The sequence below is a fragment of the Silurus aristotelis genome, assembly GCF_946808225.1.
Source record: "Silurus aristotelis genome assembly, chromosome: 7".
NCBI lineage: Eukaryota > Metazoa > Chordata > Actinopteri > Siluriformes > Siluridae > Silurus > Silurus aristotelis.
The window spans coordinates 10,503,059-10,525,613 of NC_139580.1; the positions used below are offsets into that span (position 1 = coordinate 10,503,059).

Genomic DNA, 22,555 nt, shown 5'->3' on the forward strand with positions numbered 1-22,555 from the left:
AGTCTGCACTTATGTCCTATGCTGACAGTGTAAAATGAAGAAGTGGAAGTTCTAAGTGTCTTTGACTGCCTTGAAGGAATAGTCACTTCTTATTTCCATTTAAGACACACAACAGAAAAGACGTTAAGTGTACTCAGACCTCAGCGGTCCGAGATGATCCTCTTCACCTGCATTGTGGGACTGCTGTCCTGTCAGGTACAAGGTAAGTGTTACTGACACTCTCACAGAACTTTATTTACAAAGAATTCCTCCAGAATTTATATTAATTTAAAATAACCTGATTCTCCTTCTATGCTTGATTAATATACACGCCATATATTTAGATGAATTGTATCACAGTGAATTTCCTTGGGACAATTAATTAAATTTTTTCCTCCATTTTGGCTGTATTAAGTAAATGTATTGAATATTTACCCACTTGTTTACTTTTGTTTTGTTTTATTATTATTTAATGCCCTTTTGAGTATATTTTCTCAATGTTTTAAAGAACTTGTGCTCCACGGCTACAGTGAACATTTGATTGTGGTAACAAAGGTTAGCTAAAGAAGTTAAAAATGGTCACAAGATATAAATATTTTGTCAAATTAATCAATTCCTATTTCTTTCTGGATTTTTATTTTTGTCTTTTTCTCACTATAGTCCGTCATAATTATCAATAACAGGAAGCTCTCAGCATAGTTTGCTGAGTCCAAATTAGTTTGTTAGAAACAAACTGCACAGTTTATGCAATGGCAAAAATCTCACTTCTGTTTTTCCAGGATAAAGAAGGTGTTGTTGTGTTTTCAAATCACGTTCTGAAGTGCACATTTCAGAGGGTACACTTTTGTTGTATACATTGTGTTGCCCTTTCTTTATTATTTAATCCGATACTATTTAGGAAGTATTTAAATTTTAGCAAATAAATATAAGTTGCACACTGGTGAAGGAAGAAGGAGTCTAATGTGACAAAAGGTTCCCACACACACTTTGGTTTTTGCCATGTATTAAGGCAGGTAAGAAAAACTACAAGTGAAAAATAAACATATCCACCATACTGCAATCGATAGTGCTACAATATTATTATTTAATCAATATATTCACACATATTAAATGTACTGTACTGTATATTAAATATTTTTTTTTAAATGGCTGTTATACTACCCGACATGCCGTTTTAATTACGTTATCTTATATAATTGTCCAGTGTCTTTAAAATGCCTTAATTTCAGTCACATTTCCTACTTGTAAATCTATGTTGTTTATGTCTCCTTCGATGCCTAATGTTGTGCACAAGTCTCTTCCTCTGTCCTTTCAGGCAATTTGTTTTTGTTAATTGGGTACCTAAACTCTTGTAAGCCACCTAGTAAAACTCTCAATTGTGAAAAGCAAACCTGAACTGAAAGGAAAGAAAGAAGAAAAAAAAATACACTACAGCATAAAAATGCATATAGCGAGCAGGTTCCTCTCATTGCTTATCCATGTAAGCAAGTTGGCTTATGCTCTGGTTTGTAAATGCATCCCATTCTAACTGAATTATTTTGCCTTGTGCCCAGTTTTAGAAGGCTGTGTGAAACAAACAAAAAAACAACAACTTTTAGACTAATAAACTATATAAAGTTTATGGTGTCTGATTCTTTATTTACAGGAAATCTTGAGGCCAGTTTTAGTTCATTTTTTCACATCTAGCGTTAGATAGATATCATTGAAAGTCAGAAAGAAAGAGAGAGAATGAGGGAGAAGTGAGAGAAGGATGTTAGGGTTTTGCCTAATGCTGCAATATGCGGTATAAAATCGTTCTGTTCTCTTCAGTATTTCTGCAGATGGATTCACACGGCACTTTCATTTCTAATGGATCACTGCAGACATGTCATAAACACATCATAGAACAAAAGATTAGTTTAGATTAGATTCAACTTTATTGTCATTGTGCAAGGTACATGTACAGAGCCAATAAAATTCTTTTAGCATCTAACCAGAAGTATAAGTGGCCTATTTACAATAAATAGCAGTATGATACATAGGGTATGAGGTTCATATTTACAGGGGTGAAGGTGAATAATGTACAGAAGGTGCAGTAGGTAATAATATATGAGATATATAGTAATATACATATACTGTGCAAAGATAATGCATAGATGGACATGTCAGAAGATCTTCTTCTTCTTCTTCTTTCGGCTGCTCCCATTAGGGGTCGCCACAGCGGATCATCCGTCTCCATACCACCCTGTCCTCTATATCTGCCTCTTTTACACCAACTACCTGCATGTCATCCCTCACCACATCCATGAACCTCCTCCTTGGCCTTCCTCTTTTCCTCCTACCTGGTGGCTCCATCTTCAGCATTTTTCTACCAATATAATTCATGTCCCTTCTCTGCACATGTCCAAACCATCTCAATCTCGCCTCCCTCACCTTGTCACCAAAACATCCTACATGTGCTGTCCCTCTAATAAACTCATTTCTAATCTTGTCCATCCTCGTCACTCCCAACGAAAACCTCAACATCTTCAGCTCTGCTACCTCCAGCTCCACCTCCTGTCTTTTACTCAATGCCACTGTCTCTAATCCATACAACATCGCAGGTCTCACAACAGTCCTATAAACTTTCCCTTTCATTCTTGCAGATACTCTTTTATCACAAATCACTCCTGTCACTCTTCTCCACCCACTCCACCCTGCCTGCACTCTTTTCTTTACTTCCCTAACACACTCTCCATTACTTTGCACTGTTGACCCCAGGTACCTGAACTCCTCCACCTTCTCCACCTCTTCTCCCTGCAACCGCATCACTCCACTGCCCTCCCTCTCATTCACACACATGTACTCTGTCTTACTCCTACTGACTTTCATTCCCCTTCTCTCAAGCGCATATCTCCACCTCTCCAGGCTCTTCTCAACCTGCTCTCTACTCTCACCACAAATCACAATATCATCTGCAAACATCATAGTCCAGGGAGACTCCTGTCTGACCTCGTCCGTCAACCTGTCCATTACCACTGCAAACAGGAAAGGGCTCAGGGCCGATCCTTGATGCAGTCCAACCTTCACCCTGAACCAGTCTGTCGTACCTACTGCACACTTTACTGCCGTCACACTGTCCTCATACATGTCCTGCACCACCCTCACATACTTCTCTGACACACCTGACTTCCTCATACAATACCACAACTCCTCTCTCGGCACCCTGTCGTACGCTTTCTCTAAATCCACAAATACACAATGCAGCTCCTTTTGTCCTTCTCTATACTTCTCCATCAACATCTTTAAAGCAAATAAGGCATCTGTGGTGCTCTTCCTCGGCATGAAACCATACTGTTGCTCACAGATGGTCACCTCTTCTCTCAGCCTGGCTTCCACTACTCTTTCCCATAACTTCATGGTGTGACTGATCAACTTAATTCCCCTGTAGTTACTGCAGGTCTGCACATCTCCCTTATGCTTAAAGATCGGTACCAGCACACTCCTTCTCCATTCCTCAGGCATCCTCTCCCCTTCCAGAATCCTGTTAAACAATCTGGTTAAAAACTCCACTGCCATCTCTCCTAAACATCTCCACGCTTCTACCGGTATGTCATCTGGTCCAACCGACTTTCCATTCTTCATCCTCTTAATCGCTGCTCTCACTTCCTCCTTACTAATCCTATCTACATCCTGCTTCACCAACTCCACATCCTCCAACCTTCTCTCTCTCTGATTTTCCTCATTCATCAGCTGCTCAAAATACTCCCTCCATCTTCTCAACACACTCTCCTCACTAGTCAACACATTTCCCTCTCCATCCTTTATTGCTCTAACTTGCAGTACATCCTTCCCAGCTCAGTCCCTCTGCTTGGCCAATCGGTATAAATCCTTTTCTCCTTCTTTAGTGTCCAACCTCTTATACAGTTCCTCATATGCCTTTTTCTTGGCTTTCGCCACATCCCTTTTAACCTGCTGCCGCATCTCCTTGTACTCCTGCCTACTTTTCTCATCACTCTGTCGATCCCACTTCTGTTTTGCCAACCTCTTTCCCCTAATGCTCTTCTGCACTTCCTCATTCCACCACCACGTCTCCTTGTCTTGCTTTCTATTTCCAGATGTCACACCAAGTACTTTTCTAGCTGCCTCCCTCATCACTCCTGCAGTAGTTGCCCAATCATCCGGCACCTCTTCACCACCACCAAGCCCCTGTCTGACCTCTTCCCTGAACCTCACACTACACTCTTCCTCCTTCAGTTTCCACCATCTTATTCTTCTTTCAAACCTTACTTTCCTCCTCTTCTTCTTCGCCTCCAAAACCATCCTACAGACCACCATCCGATGCTGTCTAGCTACACTGTCCCTGCCAACACCTTACAGTCTCCAATCTCCTTCAGGTTGCATCTCCTACACAGAAGATAATCCACCTGTGTGCACCTTCCTCCACTCTTATACGTCACCCTATGATCCTCCTTCTTCTTAAAATACGTGTTCACCACTGCCATTTCCATCCTTTTAGCAAAATCTACCACCATCTGCCCTTCCACATTCCTCTCCTTAAAACCATACCTACCCATCACCTCCTCATCACCTCTGTTCCCTTCACCTACATGCCCATTAAAGTCTGCCCCAATCACCAATCGTTCTTTCCTAGGTACACCATCTACCACTTCATCTAATTCACTCCAGAATCTTTCTTTCTCCTCCATCTCACAGCCAACTTGTGGAGCATAGGCACTGATGACATTTATCATCATCCCTTCAACTTCCACCTTCACGATCATCACCCTATCAGAAACTCTCTTCACCTCCACTACGCTCTTACTGTACGCTTCCTTCAGAATCACCCCTACACCATTTCTCTTCCCATCCACACCATGATAAAACAGTTTAAACCCACCTCCAATGTTCCTGGCCTTACTCCCTTTCCACTTGGTCTCCTGAACACACAACACATCTACCTTTCTCCTCTCCATCATATCAGCTATCTCTCTCCCTTTACCCGTCATAGTACCAACATTTAAAGTACCAACCCGAACCTCTACTCTCCTACACTGCTCCTTTTCCTGCCGTCTCTGTAGACGCCTTCCTCCTCTCCTTCTCCTCCTTCGGCCAACAGTAGCCCAATTTCCACCGGTACCCTGTCGGCTAACGATACCTGTGGCGGTCGTTGTTAATCCGGGCCTCGACCGATCCGGTATGAAATTCTCATTTGTGATCCGCATATTTGATTTGGCACATGTTTTACGCTGGATGCCCTTCCTAACGCAACCCTCCCCATTTACCCGGGCTTGGGACCGGCACTAAGAGTACACTGGCTTGTGCCCCCCTAATGGCTGGGTTGACATGTCAGAAGATAACATGCTTAAATAACATGATTATGATGACTATGAAAGTATAACAGTATATACAGAATAAATATGGGCGAAATATACAGTAATGCAATGATAAACGAGAGTTATGGATGGCGATGCGTAGTGGATAATGCAGTGCAAAATACACAGAAAGTGACAATGCAACAGTGTATTGTTAACATTTTATGATGATCAGTTGTTCAGTGCAATAACAGCCACAGGAACAAGGCTATACTTTAGTCTATTTGTGCAAAATCTGAGGCATCTGTAGCATCTGCCTGCAAGACAGGGGAAAGATTTATGCATTTATTAAATATCCCACTTACCAAGTGAAAGCACCAAAATATGTGTATATATTTGTATTGAGCATACAGTAACATATACAGCAACATATACTGTTGCTCCACTTACAGAATATAATTAAAGAAATGTTTATCTTTACTCACCAGGCAGGGGTCTTTATTATCACAATAGTGGTGCTCTTCCCAAATTGGCTTCTGATTCCTCTATTATCCCAAATGTGTGAATCCTGAGCACAAATCCTATATTATATACTAGTCTAATACTGTATTCTTGACAAGAATGTTGGTTTAAGTTTTTTGATTACTGATTTAATGGTTTAGAGCTCAAATTCCAATAACTTGGAATTACAGTACTAGCCAGTACAGTACTGGATTCCTAGATTCATCATGACCTTGCTCTGGATTAATGGGTTACTGAGAATGACTGAGCGAGAAAATGTATACATATCATATCTTTTGTTCTTTAAATTGACAGCTTGGTCTCAGCCTTGGATAAAGGTAAACGGTCAAGATCCAGGTGAATCTGATGTGGTCATCGATGCTGGTTCTCTACTCGTTCTGACTTGTGAGGGTGATGGTCCGGTGAATATTATTCCTCGGTTAGCCAAATTCAAATCATACAGCAAGGCTAATGGGAACATCTGCACCTTTGATGTTCAAAAAGCCACCTCCCAGTTCACAGGCACATATAAGTGTGTGTACACTAGCGGAAAGTTTTCCAACTCATCTGTGTACATATTTGTAAGAGGTTAGTTGAAAGTTTATATATGGATTTATAGAGTTTATTGAGAAGGGGATTGGGTAACAATGTTTTTATTTATAATGGATTGTTTTCTTGGAAATCTACAGATTCCAATTTTCTTTTTGAGACCCCAACGATTCGACAAATTTCAAAGAAGGAAGGAGAGGACGCCCTCATTCCCTGCCTTCTAACTGACCCTGCAGCCACTGATGTTCAGCTCCTAATGAATAATGGTTCTCCACCACCTGCCAAAATGAACATTACTTATGACCCCAAAAAAGGAATGACGATTCGGAGTATCCAGGTTTCTTTCAGTTCACATATCATCTGCAGTGCCAAGATAGGAGGAGTAATGAAGGGGTCCCCAGTCTTCAATTTACAAGTCACCAATAGTAAGTGTTTGTATTGAATATTTTTATTCTCTTACATTAGCTATAGAGATTCTTTTACAATATGGATACATTTGCAACAAGATCTTAACATTTTTTTCTATTTGTGTTTTTCCCAGGAGCCTATTTTCCACCCAGTGTCTCACTGCAAAGTCATGAGCACATTCGACTGGTTGGAGAGAGACTAGAGATTATTTGTTCCACCAGTAACCGTAACTTCAACTACAATGTCACTTGGAAGCACTCATCACGTTTGGTAAATTTTAAAAAGTATATTTCTGAAGAGTGTGAAACTCTACAATAGTGTTTCATGTTTTTGTCTTTGCCTCACATCCTGAAACACATATTCAAGCATTTAAGGCTTACATGTATTTAAAGGTTTTCCTCCTAGACATTTCAACATTTCTGTGAGCTCCTGAGATGCAAAAAAAAGGCAATTAATAATAAAACTGAACTTATGTACTGTAAAAGGAAAATATATATAACACAGGTTTACTGCATGTCCATGTTCTCCCACCTCTAGGTTTCTTTGATCTCAGTTACATTTTATTTTGAATATTTGGATGATGCAAACTTCATAAAGTCCTTAAAGTCTACTCAAAGTCCATCATGTGAACTCTACTAAAACAAATTATAGTCAATTCACAATTAATTTAGACAATTGGTGTCAGCCAAAGTACTGTACAATTAAATAAAGTAATTAAATAAAATACAAAAAAAGGACCTAAATCAATAAGCAAATAAAACTATTTCTACTGATAAAACCTATTCTGGTGCAGCAAACAGAGTATTTAATGCTTAAACACCTGTGAGAATACATAAGGCTTTTAAAAAATCCAAATAAGGAAAAATCCTGGCCTTCTTTAATCCTTATTCTTGTTCAGAAAAATGCAAAAAGAAGAAGAAAAAGTAGAAGGAAAAACTTGTTACAAGATCTTAAAACTCTCAAGCTGAAATATCTGCAATATAGTTTGGTAGTATGTAATGAAGTATTCTGTGATTGTTGTAGTCATCTACAACAGGTAATGTAATTTTTTTGTCAGCAGTTACCAAAGTCAGAGATGAAGCCTTCATGGAAACCTGAAAGAGTATCAATCAAGAGTACATTGATTCTGCCATCAGTTACCATGTCTGACTCGGGTAATATCACCTGTATTGGAACTAATACAGTTGGTGTCAACAGCTCCACCACACGCCTGCTGGTTGTAGGTAAAAAAAAAATGTCAGCGTTAATGAAGATTTTATATATATTACATAAATATATAGTGCAATCACATAATAGATATACATCAATTCCTATTTTCCATAATATTATATATATATATATATATATATATATATATATATATATATATATATATATATATATATATATATATATATATATATACAGTGCCTTGCGAAAGTATTTGGCCCCCTTGAACTTTGCGAGCTTTTGCCACATTTCAGGCTTCAAACATAAAGATATAAAACTGTAATTTTTTGTGAAGAATCAACAACAAGTGGGACACAATCATGAAGTGGAACGAAATTTATTGGATATTTAAAACTTTTTTAACAAATAAAAAACTGAAAAATTGGGCGTGCAAAATTATTCACCCCCTTTACTTTCAGTGCAGCAAACTCTCTCCAGAAGTTCAGTGAGGAAGTTCTCTGAATGATCCAATGTTGACCTAAATGAGTAATGATGATAAACAGAATCCACCTGTGTGTTATCAAGTCTCCGTATAAATGCACCTGCACTGTGATAGTCTCAGAGGTCCGTTTAAAGCGCAGAGAGCATCATGAAGAACAAGGAACACACAGGTCTGAGATACTGTTGTGGAGAAGTTTAAAGCCGGATTTGGATACAAAAAGATTTCCCAAGCTTTAAACATCCCAAGGAGCACTGTGTAAGCGATAATATTGAAATGGAAGGAGTATTAGACCACTGCAAATCTACCAAGACCTGGCCATCCCTCTAAACTTTCAGCTCATACAAGGAGAAGACTGATCAGAGATGCAGCCAAGAGGCCCATGATCACTCTGGATTTAAAGTTTGCCACAGGCCACCTGGGAGACACACCAAACATGTGGAAGAAGGTGTTCTGGTCAGATGAAACCAAAATCGAACTTTTTGGCAACAATGCAAAACGTTATGTTTGGGCGTAAAAGCAACACAGCTCATCACCCTGAACACACCATCCCCAGTGTCAAACATGGTGGTGGCAGCATCATGGTTTGGGCCTGCTTTTCTTCAGCAGGGACAGGGAAGATGGTTAAAATTGATGGGAAGATGGATGGAGCCAAATACAGGACCATTCTGGAAGAAAACCTGATGGAGTCTGCAAAAGACCTGAGACTGGGACGGAGATTTGTCTTCCAACAAGACAATGATCCAAAACATAAAGCAAAATCTGCAATGGAATGGTTCACAAATAAACATATCCAGGTGTTAGAATGGCCAAGTCAAAGTCCAGACCTGAATCCAATCGAGAATCTGTGGAAAGAACTGAAAACTGATGTTCACAAATGCTCTCTATACCATCTCACTGAGCTCGAGCTGTTTTGCAAGGAGGAATGGGCAAAGATTTCAGTCTCTCGATGTGCAAAACTGATAGAGACATACCCCAAGCGACTTACAGCTGTAATTGCAGCAAAAGGTGCAAAGTATATACAAAGTATACAAAGTATTAACTTAAGGGGGCTGAATAATTTTGCACAAATAATAATAATAATAATTTTAAAAAAGTTTGAAATATCCTATAAATTTCGTTCCACTTCATGATTGTGTCCCACTTGTTGATTCTTCACAAAAAATTACAGTTTTATATCTTTATGTTTGAAGCCTGAAATGTGGCGAAAGGTCGCAAAGTTCAAGGGGGCCGAATACTTTCACAAGGCACTGATATATATATATATATATATATATATATATATATATATATATATATATATATATATATATATATATATATATATATATATATATATATATACACACACAAGAAAAGGGCTTGCAAAAAAGGCTTGTTTGGATATTTATATACATTCTATTCATTAAAAATACCCCTTAGGTTGTAGGTCTTTATAAAATGCTTTTTATTTAAAAGCTTATCTTATCTTTTCTTTTCTATACAATATTTAAGCAACAGTTTTTCACCTTTTTGATAAACACAAAAGAAGCCCTAATGAAATGCTTTACTAATTCTTAGCTTTTTTTTATAAACAAGAAAAGCATTTTCACTGTCCTGCATTAAATCAGATTTAATCATCAATCATCATAAAAATAACAATTCAATAAAATCTCAACAAAGGACTAATAATAAAAAAATAAACTATTTGCATTTTATTGGCTCTTGTACAATCACAATAAAGTTAAATCTAATCTAATCTAATCTAATCTAATCATATATTCGATATTAATGAATTGATTTTTGTCCAGGGAAATTAATAAAATGAGAATTTCTCTGTTGTTGCAGATGAGCCATACCTCAGGCTGTCCCCTGAGCTGGCCCCCCATTTGATCCATAAGGGTTTGTCTATTAATGTCTCTGAGGGGCAGGATGTAGAGCTAAAGGTGAACATAGAGGCTTATCCACAAATCACTTTTAGCCAGTGGGAGGGACCAACGCTTCACAGCAACTCACACCACGAAATCATCAGTAATAGCAGGTCAGTTTATGAAGCTGTAGTCTATAAAGCACCTAATAGTTATTAATAGTGAAGAATAGCTTTTAATAGTAAAGAAAATGTATATAATTTTTTTTTTTACCACAGACATGTTCATGTAGCTGCTGTCTATGAAATCATTCACAAATAAATCAGCTCCTTGATTCAGCTTTAATTATTATATTATTGATAGAATAATAATTATAGTTATAATGCAAATAATAATAATAATTATTATTATTTAGTTCCTTTAGGTAAATGTTTGGTCAAGAGAATATTTTTTCTATATGAAGCAGGAAGTATAATTTATTATTCTCAACTCAAGTCAATTAGGCTTTATTTTCATTTCAACCATTTACCTGTACAGTGCAGTGCACATTGAAATGAAACAATGTTTCCCCATTACCAATATAACATAAATTAACAAAAGGAGCACAGAACTACACAGAGTTTTAAACTAAAACTAACTAAAACACAAAGTGCACATGTGAAAAATTTCATACAAAAAAACAAAAGACAATATGAGACAACAAATGACAACATGAGTCAATGAGACAGTCACAGTCACACTGTAGCGCTGGTCAGTATGGTATGGTTTTAATACTAATAATAATACTGAAATAATAGTGTGTGCAGACGTTTAACAAAGCAGAAATTATCTTATTGCTTTTGCATGCTGTAACACACTTATTCACTTCATTACTACTGACCAGTGGCATTCTCTCATTAAATCAGCCAGGACCCGTTTGCTTCAGTCAGGTTTTTGTTTTTGTCATTCCTGACAATCATATAGCACATCAAATGATAAAACAATTTATCTATTTGTTTAACAGAAAAATATTATTTACCTCAAACTGTTGTTTAAAAAGTCTTTGGGTGTGTTCATGTAGGGATGAAACAGTGCTGCATCTAAAAAGACTGAACGTCAAGGAACAGGGCAAATACACCTTTTATGCGAACAGCAGCAAAGCTCATGGCTCCACAACATTTAGCATTCATGTTTATGGTAAGTAATCACAAATGTGATTCAAAACAAGAAAAAACAAGCAATTATCCACAAGCAAATATTGTGCATTTTACACATATTTGCTTACATATTCACACAAAGATTAAAAAAGATCGGATTGTAAAAGTATTCAACCTCAGTACTGTGAAACCCACAACAGTACAAACTGTGAAAAGGTCTAAAGATAAGTGAAGAATTATGCAAGCCACTGTATTGGTAATTCAACATTAAACACTTTATTTTATATTCATTGTTTTTGTTGTTATCAGAGAAGGCGGTTATTGTGGACAAAAGAAGGAATGAGAGTTCCTTAATATGCAAAGCATCTGGCTACCCAACTCCCATAATCCACTGGTTTCAGTGTGAAGGAACCAGACCAACGTATGTGACTCTATCTATCTTTCTATCTATCTGTCTATCTATCTGTCTGTCTGTCTGTCTGTCTGTCTGTCTGTCTGTCTGAATCAATAAATTTGAATCTTTACAGGTGTTCAGAGAATTCCACAAATTTGGAGACTCACCAGTTGTTTACAGCTGACACAGTGGAGGTAAAGAAAGACGAGTTTGGACCAGTGGAAGTGGAAAGCTTTATAACTGTCACACCATCCTATCACAAGTTGACCATCGAGTGTGTGGCATCAAATTTAATTGGACAAGACAGCAATGCATTTCCTATTGACCGCTCTGGTAAGTAAGATTATTTAAAACACTATTATTTTGTTACTTCAGATTATAAGCCTGGGTCTGTGTAAGTGATAATAGAAAGCTATTGACTACTACATTATTAGAGTTTTTCTCAGTTGCTTTGGAGCGTTTCTCAGATCAGAAATTACATTCTCATTCTATGGTGCCAGAGACGTGTGGTGCCAGAGACGTGTGGTTGAAGCACTGAGCACAAGTGTTAAAATAAATTGCTAATAAAAGCGGCTTGATTGCCTTCAAACCTGTCGGGGCGTTCCTTTTTCCCGAACTTATACGCTCTCCCACATAGATGAACAACCAAGAAACAAATGAACACTTGTATAGTACAATCAATATAAAAAAAATATGCATTTAAATAAATGAATTTGTGCTGCTGAAATTCATAGATGCCAAACAGAAGGAATTAAAATACTGTGCATTTTTAATCATTCTAACCCAAACTGTAGTTTATATTAAGAAGTACTAAAACTATGCACTGTCATACTGACAACACGATTAAACAATTTGATAATCTTGTTTGTGAACAATGACAAAGGGACTTTTCATTCTTATGGGAATGACATGTTCATTGACACAAATACTTCATTTTGAGCGAAGAACTAAAGATAAAAAAAAAAAAAAAAAAAGCACAGACATTTGGAAGAAATACAATGTATTGTGCTGTTTGTAAAAAATTTGATTGAGAATGCACTTACTGGTTTGCAAATATTCAGGATGATTCGAGAGATGCTCCAAAGCAACTGAGAAAAACTGTAATAATGGAAGCATTGAAAGAAAATCATATCTAGTACCACCGAAATATTAATGATAAGAAAGCATGTACAATTGTTTGCATTTCCTTGAACAATATTATAACAGTATAATTTTAACCTACTCCAAAAGCAAAAGCTACATAATATATGTCCAGAAATATAATATCTTTCAAATAAGTCATATTAAGGAAATATCTTTTTTTCCCATTTATTTTTCAAGAAAAAACCATAACTGTATTTTTCATTGAACTTACATTGCTACAGAGAAACTGTTTACTTCAACATTGATTGGAGCAATATGTGTGATGGTTGTTCTCCTTCTATTTCTCCTAATTCTCATCTACAAGTACAAACAGGTAGGAAATGTAATTAAATAGAGTAGTACATCAGTATTATATTTCCTTCTCTGATACTTGTTATATTGAAAATATAAAAAGAGAAATAGAATCCTTATAATGGCAAGTCTGCAATGACGTATAATGCATTTCACTTTGCTTGTGTAATATACTGTGTATAGAAACCTAAATATGAGATTCGGTGGAAGATCATTGAAGCCACAGATGGGAACAACTACACATTCATCGACCCCACTCAGCTTCCCTATAATGAAAAATGGGAATTTCCAAGAGACAAACTTAAATTAGGTTTGTATGACAAATAGTTTGTAAATTCTTATAATAAATTACTTCATTCTGTGACAAATTTAGACCAGTGATGACAGATTATTAAACAAATTATTATTGTTTAAAGTGATTTTGCAATAGAAAGTAAACATTTGCACTGGATTTGCAGGAAAGATTCTGGGCTCAGGGGCATTTGGGAAAGTGGTGGAGGCTACAGCATATGGTCTGGGGACAGAGGACAATGTGACCCGTGTGGCTGTGAAGATGCTCAAAGGTAAGTGTTTCTGATTACAGTTCAGTATGTACTTTATGAAACCCTTACGTAATTAAACGTGGTGTATTGAAGCAGGAAAAACACAGAAGTGGTAATAGCAACCCAATGTCTTTAGTCAATTGTGTACTGAAAGCATGATTAGAAGTAATTACACTTCAAAAAAAAAGTGCTCTATGAAAGTCTTTGGTGATTATTCACCAAGATTGCCTAAACAAGCAGAGATTTATCCCCCTGAAATAACGTACAAGAACTGAGTCTGATTTATAAAATCATGAAACGATGTGGAAACTCTGATCTAAGTACAAGTGCATTATGAACTTTTCACTCTGTGAAAACATATATGCCTTCCACCAGTTGCCTATTAGCATATCATCGGCAAACTGTACACATCTATTGATGCTAAAAAATATCAAGTATGACAATATTTAAGGGATAGTATTTGTAAAAAAAAAAAAAAGCCTACAATCGATAAAACATCTTAATGCTGTTATTGCCTGTCACAATAAAACATAGTTAGAAGTTGGAAATACAAGATTTTAACCAGGTTATAACCAAGTTTGGGTTTCACAAGCAGAGGAATTAAAATACAAGGTGTCTGAGATGGTTTCTCAACACAGTATTCCATCATTCTCAAATTCTCACACACAAATTAATCTTACTTAGATCAATAAAAGCTCTTCATTTGAAAGACATATAAATGATATTGTCATTTAATTAAGCGGAAGACTGTCCTGTTTCACAGCCAGTGCCCATTCAGACGAGAAGGAGGCTCTAATGTCCGAACTAAAGATTCTTAGTCATCTTGGACAACACAAGAATATTGTTAACCTGCTAGGAGCCTGCACACATGGAGGTAAGATCTATGAAGGAAAATAAGAAGAGAGAGAGAGAGAGAGAGAGAGAGAGAGAGAGAGAGAGAGAAACAAGCAGTAAATAGGTATGAAAGTAAAGGTATATTGGAAAAAACATAGGAATGGAAATAAGTACAAGTAACAAAGTAAGCAAATATTGTAAGTATGAAAGAAGTTGAGATGGTATAAAAAAAAAATTAATAAGCAGGAAAGCAAATGAGAATTTAAGTTCAAAGTTATATAGAAGTACTTTAGTATAAAAGTTTTTTGTATAAAAGTAAGCAGATACGTCAAACCAAGTAAGTGACAAAATACAAAAGTATGCAATTGTGTCTGAGAAAGTAAACAGGTGTGTAAATTAAAATGTATCAAACAAATAAATGAATAGGCCCATAACCAGAGCATAGTAAGGATGAACAAATGGGAACTGTAGTTAACTGTTTGGAAGACAGGTTCAGGACTAGTGACAGTTTAGCTGATCGAAAAAGAGGTTATGAAATTAAAGACCCAGAGCTTTTTAGTATTGTATAACTTTGTAATTCTATGTATTTTGAAATTCTTTAATACTTGTCTACTACTCAGGTCCTGTGCTGGTCATCACTGAGTACTGCTGCCATGGCGATCTTCTAAATATTTTGCGTCATAAAGCACAGAGCTTTTTAAACTGTGTGGTTTCCATCCCTGAGGATAGAAGCAGCTATAAGAATATCTCTACTGACAAGATGTATTTTAGAAGGTAGTGATGCTAATAAAAATATAAATTTATTGTGTTTTTCGTTGTTTTGTTCTAATAAAAATCATAGCCTGTCATTTATGTAATTTATGTTATGATCATTTCATAGTGACAGTGGGATTTCCAGCATTTGCTCAGACTCTTACTTGGACATGAAGCCTTTAGTGCCCAGATCTCAGTCTGCACGCAGTATGTAATTCATAAATTGTTTATTCTTTCTTTTGAACACAGGAGAACTCATATCTAATCTTTTAAGAAAGAGTTTGTAAGTGTGTCAAAGTAATTCTAGTTCCTTGTTCTGGTGCAGTTCCTTCCTGCAGTCAAGAAGGAGATCTGTTGGAAATGGATGACCTACTCAGATTCTCCTACCAGGTGGCCCAGGGACTCGAGTTCCTCGCAGCTAAAAATGTAAGTTCTGTTTTTTTAATGATTGAATTATCAAAAAGAAGGTACAAATATTTAAATATGGAAGCAAACAAAACCAAATGATTACTACTACTGTTGCATGCACTAGAGTTTGGAATGTTTATGTGATTTGGGATTCTTGTGTTGTCTTTCTCAAGTGTATTCACAGAGATGTTGCTGCCAGGAACGTTCTTCTGACAGATGGGGGTGTGGCTAAAATCTGTGACTTTGGACTAGCCCGTGACATCATGAATGATTCGAACTATGTGGTCAAAGGAAATGTAAGTAAATAAAAAAAAAAAAGCACACATATTTAATTTTCTATCTTACTATAGCTGACTCCAAGCAAAACAACACTTTTTCTTAAGAATTCTTTAAGTTTAAGTCTAAGCGCTTTTAAGAATTTCGTAAAAGGTTTTTATGAGAAGTACTGTGGTGATTACAACTGTCCTAAAAAGCTGGTTTCAAAAAGTAAATTATTTGTATCACTTATTAATATTGTATCACTAATACATAATAGTGTTGGATATAAACTAATTGCAGAGGTTAACATGATACATGATAACAGGTTAAATATTATATGTGCTAATGCATGTGTGAATGTGTGGGTGTCTGTGTTGGTGTTGGTGTTTAGGCTCGTTTGCCTGTTAAGTGGATGGCTCCAGAAAGTATCTTTGAGTGTGTGTATACGGTGCAGAGTGATGTTTGGTCGTATGGTATTCTGCTGTGGGAGATCTTCTCTCTGGGTATGTAAGCACATCAGAAATATTACAAAATGTATGAATGAAGATTAACAATATAAATCTTTAATTCATAGTCCCTGTCTATTGTCCCTTAAGAATGAGTCAATGCAGATCAAACTAGATGTTCATCATATAATCTGAGATTTGTAATCAGTCCTTACTTACTTAATTTAAAATACTGGTGCCTACAACAGGTGACATGCTTTTGATATATTAAAAACATTTTTGAGGATAAATAAATGGCAGGCAGAAAAGCAAGCACTCTTCGAAGCAATGACATTCAGCACACCACACTAGTTCCTGTTTCAGTGAAAAATGCTTAAATTGGTACAAGAATTCAAAAGGTTTCTGGAAGTTTCGTCAGCTCTAATTGTGCTCTGTTGTTCCTCACAAGCTTATTAAAGGTCAGGGTGAAGAAAGTTTGATTGTCTGCATTTAAATAAAGCGTCAGTTGTGGCTTCATTTAAAGTTTTTAACCCTAAATATATACCGGTGCCAGTGGCGGGCTGTGCATCTGGTACCTGGGCCTTCAGTGGGGATTTATCCAAATTAATTCACCTCTTAATACCACCACAATCACGTCGCAATTATAAAAACCATCAATACAATACAGAAACACAATTATAACAAGGTGTGGCATTACAGAGAGAGAGACATTTCGCAAATGGAGGCTGAATACCATTTTACTAAAGCAAGCTCCAAACCTCTACACTACAACCACAACTATGCCACCTACATCATCTGGAGCAGTTCAGAATCTATATTTGTCTAATAACATGACAAAAAACATAAAAATTGTAATAGAATACAACCTACTCACCAGAGATGCAGACTCATAATTTGCACCGCTCCTCATAGGCTGTAAGCCAGTGGTACCGCTCGTATTCACTGGTCTGGAAGTGGTGAACAAACCCTTTAGCTAGCTTCAGGGTTGACCGATCTCTCCTCACGATGTCTAGCTTTTCTTCAGAATGTATTTTTAAGTGTGTTTGACACCAAATCAAATTCTCTTTCTCCGTAAGCATAAAAAAAAATCTAACTTAGATGTATTAATGTGTGCAGCACTACAGACATGTTTTGCCAGTCGAACTTGGCTGTAACAGTTTCCCTCTGACCAACCAATCAGACGATGGAAAAATGTTGATGCTATTCTTGGCTAGCTAGCTGCCCTGTGAGGCGAATATGAAATCTGATTGGTTAAAGAAACAGACTCAATTATAATATTCTCTATAGTGAAAGAGCCAGCAGGACTGACTTTGCAGGTCCTGGGCAGATTAGACTGACATGGCAGCACATAAAGGCTAAAATCTGATTGGACAAAAAAAAAAAGTAAAGAGACATATCCCAGCTGTGCTTGCATCCCAAGGTGGTTCAATCAATTATTGATTTATTTTGTGTTTAAATAAACTTTGTCCCCATTAATTAAATCTCTCCTAATTGAGTTTGTTTTTCACTTGTTTTCTCCACCCATAAGCAAATCAGAAATATTTTCTCTTCTTCTTATTTTACAGGTAAAAGCCCATATCCAAACATGCTGGTGGACTCCAAGTTTTATAAGATGATAAAGTGTGGCTATCAGATGTCCCGTCCTGACTTTGCCCCACCTGAGATGTAAGTGGCTTTTCAAACTCACCAAAAAGCAAAATGGTTAAGACAATAATGTAAGAATTATACAGTAAACCACTTACATGCCAATAGGCATATAAAACATGTACGTTAAAAAGGAGAAGTAATAGCATGAGTACTATTCAAGTGAGATAAGTTTAAGCATGTCTGAATTAGCTATGGATATCAGTCCCTTTGCTTCCTAAAACCAGACTGTAAAAGTGGTGTACAAGCACAAGTGACTCATCAGAGCTTGGCGTCTTGGTGTCTCTTTGTCTTTTTCTCCACGGTGTTAATTCTGCATGCCATCTACATGTTACCTCGTGATAGGCAGCTTCCTACAATTTGCAGATTGTAAATACAAAAACAGCATGTGTTTTGCACCACTGAATAAAACAAATCTTGATTCACATGAACTGGATTTGACTTTCCTGGTCTTTTACACACCCTGACAGTGCTGCATTGTGTATGTAGGTCACAGGGTTTACGCCCTTTACTCCCAGCTTATTCATCAGTTAATCATATTTAAGCATTATTTGGTAGTATTTGTGTGCAGCAGTTACAGGCTTTCCCAAAGGATCCTAACATTTGTTAATCCCTTGATTAACATGCATGGAAAACCTACTGGGACAGTAGATCAATCTAATTACCATTACAAATATAAATGCACAGATAGAACCAGTCCCAAGGTTGCCCCAGTGTAGAAATTCCATTATTGGAAAAGAGATTTGAATGATTTTTCATTATGATATAGAAAAGCAGTACTTTAATATATGGTCACTCTTATCTCTTGCAAATCCCATGATATTCAAAATTGCTGCACGAAATCCAGAATGGCACTATAGTCAGGATTTTTTCATAAACATTTCTTTGTTCAGGTATACCATCATGAAAAACTGCTGGAACCTGGAACCTACAGAACGGCCGACGTTCAGCAAGATCGTTCAGCTCATTGAGAGACTGCTTGGAGAAATGTCAGATGAGGTAAACAGTAGAAATTTATAAAAAATTCAATGGTTCAAATCAAATCTCACCAGAACCTTAGAGGAACACCCAATTACATATGATTATCATGAAAAGCCTTTTTTTTTTAAGCTATAACATCATGTGACATACAGGACTCTGTAACACACTATATTTTCATGACAGCACAAGAGAAAAGAAAAACCAAAATCTGCATCAGCTTGAGAGTGTTGCTGTGCACAAAGCAATCTCCTTCAATATATGGTATATTTTCATGAGATGGAGTGAAAGATCTTGAGTGGCCTGCTATAGAGTTTTGAACTCAATCTTATTGAACACCTCTGGAATAGTTTGGGATGAACACTAAATGAACCTAAATCACTCTACATCAGCTTTTGACTTTACTAATGCCTTTGTTGCTGAATGAGCACAAGTCTGCAAGTTCATACTCCAAAATCTTATGAATCATCTTTTTAGAAGAACACAGGTTAATATAACAGCAAATGGGGATAAATGTGAAATGGGACGTTTGACAAAACACAAATCTTATTATCGGGTGTCTACAAATGTCCATATAGTGTAGGTGTCTTTAATGCAGGGTGGCTAGGAAAAAGCCACTTCCTTCTAATTATATGGAGCATGTCTTAGGTTGGTAAAATTGCATTTAAACAAACCACAAACCTTCTGGAGCAAAATTCTTAGCACTGATAAGACCAAGGTTATTTGGTTGTTTATTTACAATGTCTGTATATTGTAGTGCTTCCTCTGCTCACATGACATGAGTAAATACACTCAGTGATTAATTGCAAATTATCTAAAACAAGGACAGTCATTTATCCCATTACATGCACAAATTATTATTCATTATTTAGGATTGTATTAAACCAGAGCCATGTTTAGTCCTGTGTTTCTGTCTTTGTTGTTAAACTCAGTATCAGAACCTGAAGACAGAAGAACTGGATGAGGAGCAGCTGGAGGCCTGTGATAAAACTGATGAAGAATCATGTGAGCAGGAGGAAGATGAGCAGCCCCTGATGAAAGCCAACAACTATCAGTTTTGCTAAGACTTGAATAAACTTTGTTTTAAGGATACTTCAAGGTGCTACAGTCACAGGAAAAATAAATCCAGGGTCAAATTCAGTGTGAGGGCTAAGTCCCCACTGATTCTAGTCTCTTTTACATTCAGTGAAGACATGTGTTTATAATTGGATGATCTGCGGGTTCTGGCAGATTTATTTGTCATATCCTTTGTCTGACTCGCTTAGTGTTGAATAGCAGTTCCCTTTTCATACGTGCGTGAAAAGAAAAAAAAAAGCCAATTCAGCATTTAAAATGTCCAGTAAAGCTTGCAAAGTTCACTTCCACATTTTTTTTCCCCTCAGAGTTTTTCTTGAAAAGTGGAAAAAAAGAAAATCAGGGACATTCTGTTCTTATTCATATCTACAAGTTTTTAAAGCATTTTTACAAGTTTGGTGCAATTCTTTATCATGAACAAATCCATGTAATATGCATTAATTGCTTTTGGGTTTTAAAAGATCTAGAACCTTATTTAACAGGAGTGTAAATCTGTGATTCATCATGGAATATGATTTATAACTAGATTAAAAAACTTTTAAAATCCACTTATTTATGACATGTATCACAGTTTTCTGTTCTTTCATCAGATATTTTTTTTTGTCTATTAAAACTGTATATTATGTATATGTGCATTTGATGTAGCACAAAGCAAACACTGCCATGTGTAAATTTCTCAGCTTATGGGACATAAGTTGTCAGTCGTGGTCTATGACATGTGGTCTACACGTGGATTACACGTAATCATTTTAATCTCATGATGAGTTTAAATCACACCAGGTGACCTGAAAATGCTTCCACTAAAGTTCTCATTCAACTGTTGAATATTTCATGTTATAGTTATATATAGCTATAAAAGGTTCATATCCAATTTCCTGGCACTTTTATCTCTTCAGGTAACTTTGCTAGTCTGTGTTTTTCTCAGCCAATTTGTCATAAGCTATTCAGAAAAGTTAAGAAAACATTGCAAAGATTAAGGAGTATTATTATTATTATTTACTAGGGCTGTTATCTTGTGCATTAGCACAGCTGTGATTGTTGTTATGGCACATGTTTAAAACATAAAAAAGAGAACAAATGCAGTGACTGAAATGAATATAATGCTTTAGCAATGTATTGTAATCATGAACTGTTTGTTGATTTAGTATTTGCTCTTAATGGATCAGTAAATGAATTAATTGTACATTTTGAGGCAGCATGTAAGAAAGCACAATACCAAAATAATCTTAAACGTTATAAATCTTTGAAATATGGACAATCACAACAACAATAAAAGTTGTTCATTCGTACTCGGAGTGGTAATCTTTAATATGAAAATGACCACAGTTTCTTCATTAACACGATGATTAGCAATAAATACTATCATTTTATATTATAGCCTGTTAAATGCAGCCTGCACAGTGTTCTCTTGTAGGTACTGTTATAAAAAATCTCACAGTGTTTCAGTACAAACTTCTCTACCTCCGTCATTCGAGCACCACATCATCCACAGCTACAGAGACTACGTCTTCCTCGGTCTCTTCTTCCTCTCTCATGTAGTCCCTCTCCTCATCCTCTCGGTTCAGCTGAGCCACGCCGAGCCTGTAGAGAGCGTCGCGGATCATCACCACCTCACCCTGCTGGCACACCCGTAGCACCTCGGCCATCTGCTGGCCCACTACGTCCCGGCTGCTCAGGAAGTCCACTAGCCGGTTGTAGAGGTAGTAGTGTGCTGCATTGTTGAACACAAGCATTTTTTGCCTTTCACTGAATTCGGACTGGTTTTCTTCTAAACCGGTGCTTATGGATGACACCAGGTTGGAGTAAGACTGCAGCTCCTTACAGAGAGTTAGGGCACGGTGGGGGTCTGAGGAAGAAGAGGAAGAGGTGGAGGAAGAGGAGAGGGAGGGATCGCCAGGGTGCACAATATAGCGCACAGTGGACTTAGTGTAAGGGTGAACATAGGAGTTGGAGTCCACAGAGGAGAGGTCCATGCTGTACTGCTGATCTTGGAGTTCAGGACAGGAGACATACTGAGAAAGGAATAGAGGATTAATGTGTGTGTGTGTGTGTGTGTGTGTGTGTGTGTGTGTGTGTGTGTGTGTGTGTGTGTGTGTGGTTGCATATGTGCATGCTTCGGCCTCATTCTAGTTAACCTTTCCTGCAAATCAATTCCTTTTCCTTTTTCAATTTTTGAACTAATATTATAAGGTGAAGCAACACTGTACTTCTGGACATTACAACGTTCAAAAGAAGAACTAAGTCTCTTTGTCACGAACTTTAGCCCTTTGTCCAGTCTCTTTGTCACACACAGTAAGCATGAAATTCGATAGAGGAAGTGAGACAAGCTTATTTTCTGGGAAACATAACCAATTCTCTATTCAGTACCAAGTTCTTATTATAATAACCTACAAGCATGTTAATGATCTTGTGCCAGTGTATACCTTCTCATTTCAATACCCCAAACCAC

The 22,555-nt window shown here is 36.9% G+C and overlaps 2 protein-coding genes across 3 annotated transcripts in view; one reads left to right on the forward strand and one right to left on the reverse strand.

Moving 5' to 3' along the window:
* Nucleotides 1-21,395, forward strand: csf1ra (colony stimulating factor 1 receptor, a). 2 transcript variants are annotated; one of them, XM_083546966.1, is made up of 21 exons: nucleotides 1-202; nucleotides 6,069-6,341; nucleotides 6,443-6,727; nucleotides 6,844-6,980; nucleotides 7,771-7,933; nucleotides 10,186-10,378; nucleotides 11,266-11,381; nucleotides 11,651-11,762; nucleotides 11,869-12,068; nucleotides 13,100-13,191; nucleotides 13,353-13,479; nucleotides 13,628-13,732; nucleotides 14,475-14,585; nucleotides 15,166-15,319; nucleotides 15,426-15,505; nucleotides 15,624-15,724; nucleotides 15,880-16,002; nucleotides 16,356-16,467; nucleotides 17,976-18,075; nucleotides 18,948-19,053; nucleotides 19,965-21,395. In XM_083546966.1, exons 1-21 carry the CDS (start codon nucleotides 154-156, stop codon nucleotides 20,094-20,096), a joined length of 2,871 nt encoding a protein of 956 aa, XP_083403092.1. In that variant the 5' UTR covers nucleotides 1-153; the 3' UTR covers nucleotides 20,097-21,395. The 2 variants fall into 2 exon arrangements, with proteins under 2 accessions (XP_083403092.1, XP_083403091.1); XM_083546965.1 differs by having other exon boundaries at nucleotides 82-202; nucleotides 7,768-7,933.
* hmgxb3 (HMG box domain containing 3) overlaps nucleotides 21,386-22,555 on the reverse strand; it is an 18,752-nt gene continuing 17,582 nt past the window's right edge. The window contains exon 21 of the mRNA XM_083546940.1: nucleotides 21,386-22,118. Coding sequence (XP_083403066.1) covers nucleotides 21,573-22,118 — 546 coding nt within the window. The 3' untranslated portion in view covers nucleotides 21,386-21,572. The remainder of the gene's footprint in view (nucleotides 22,119-22,555) is intronic.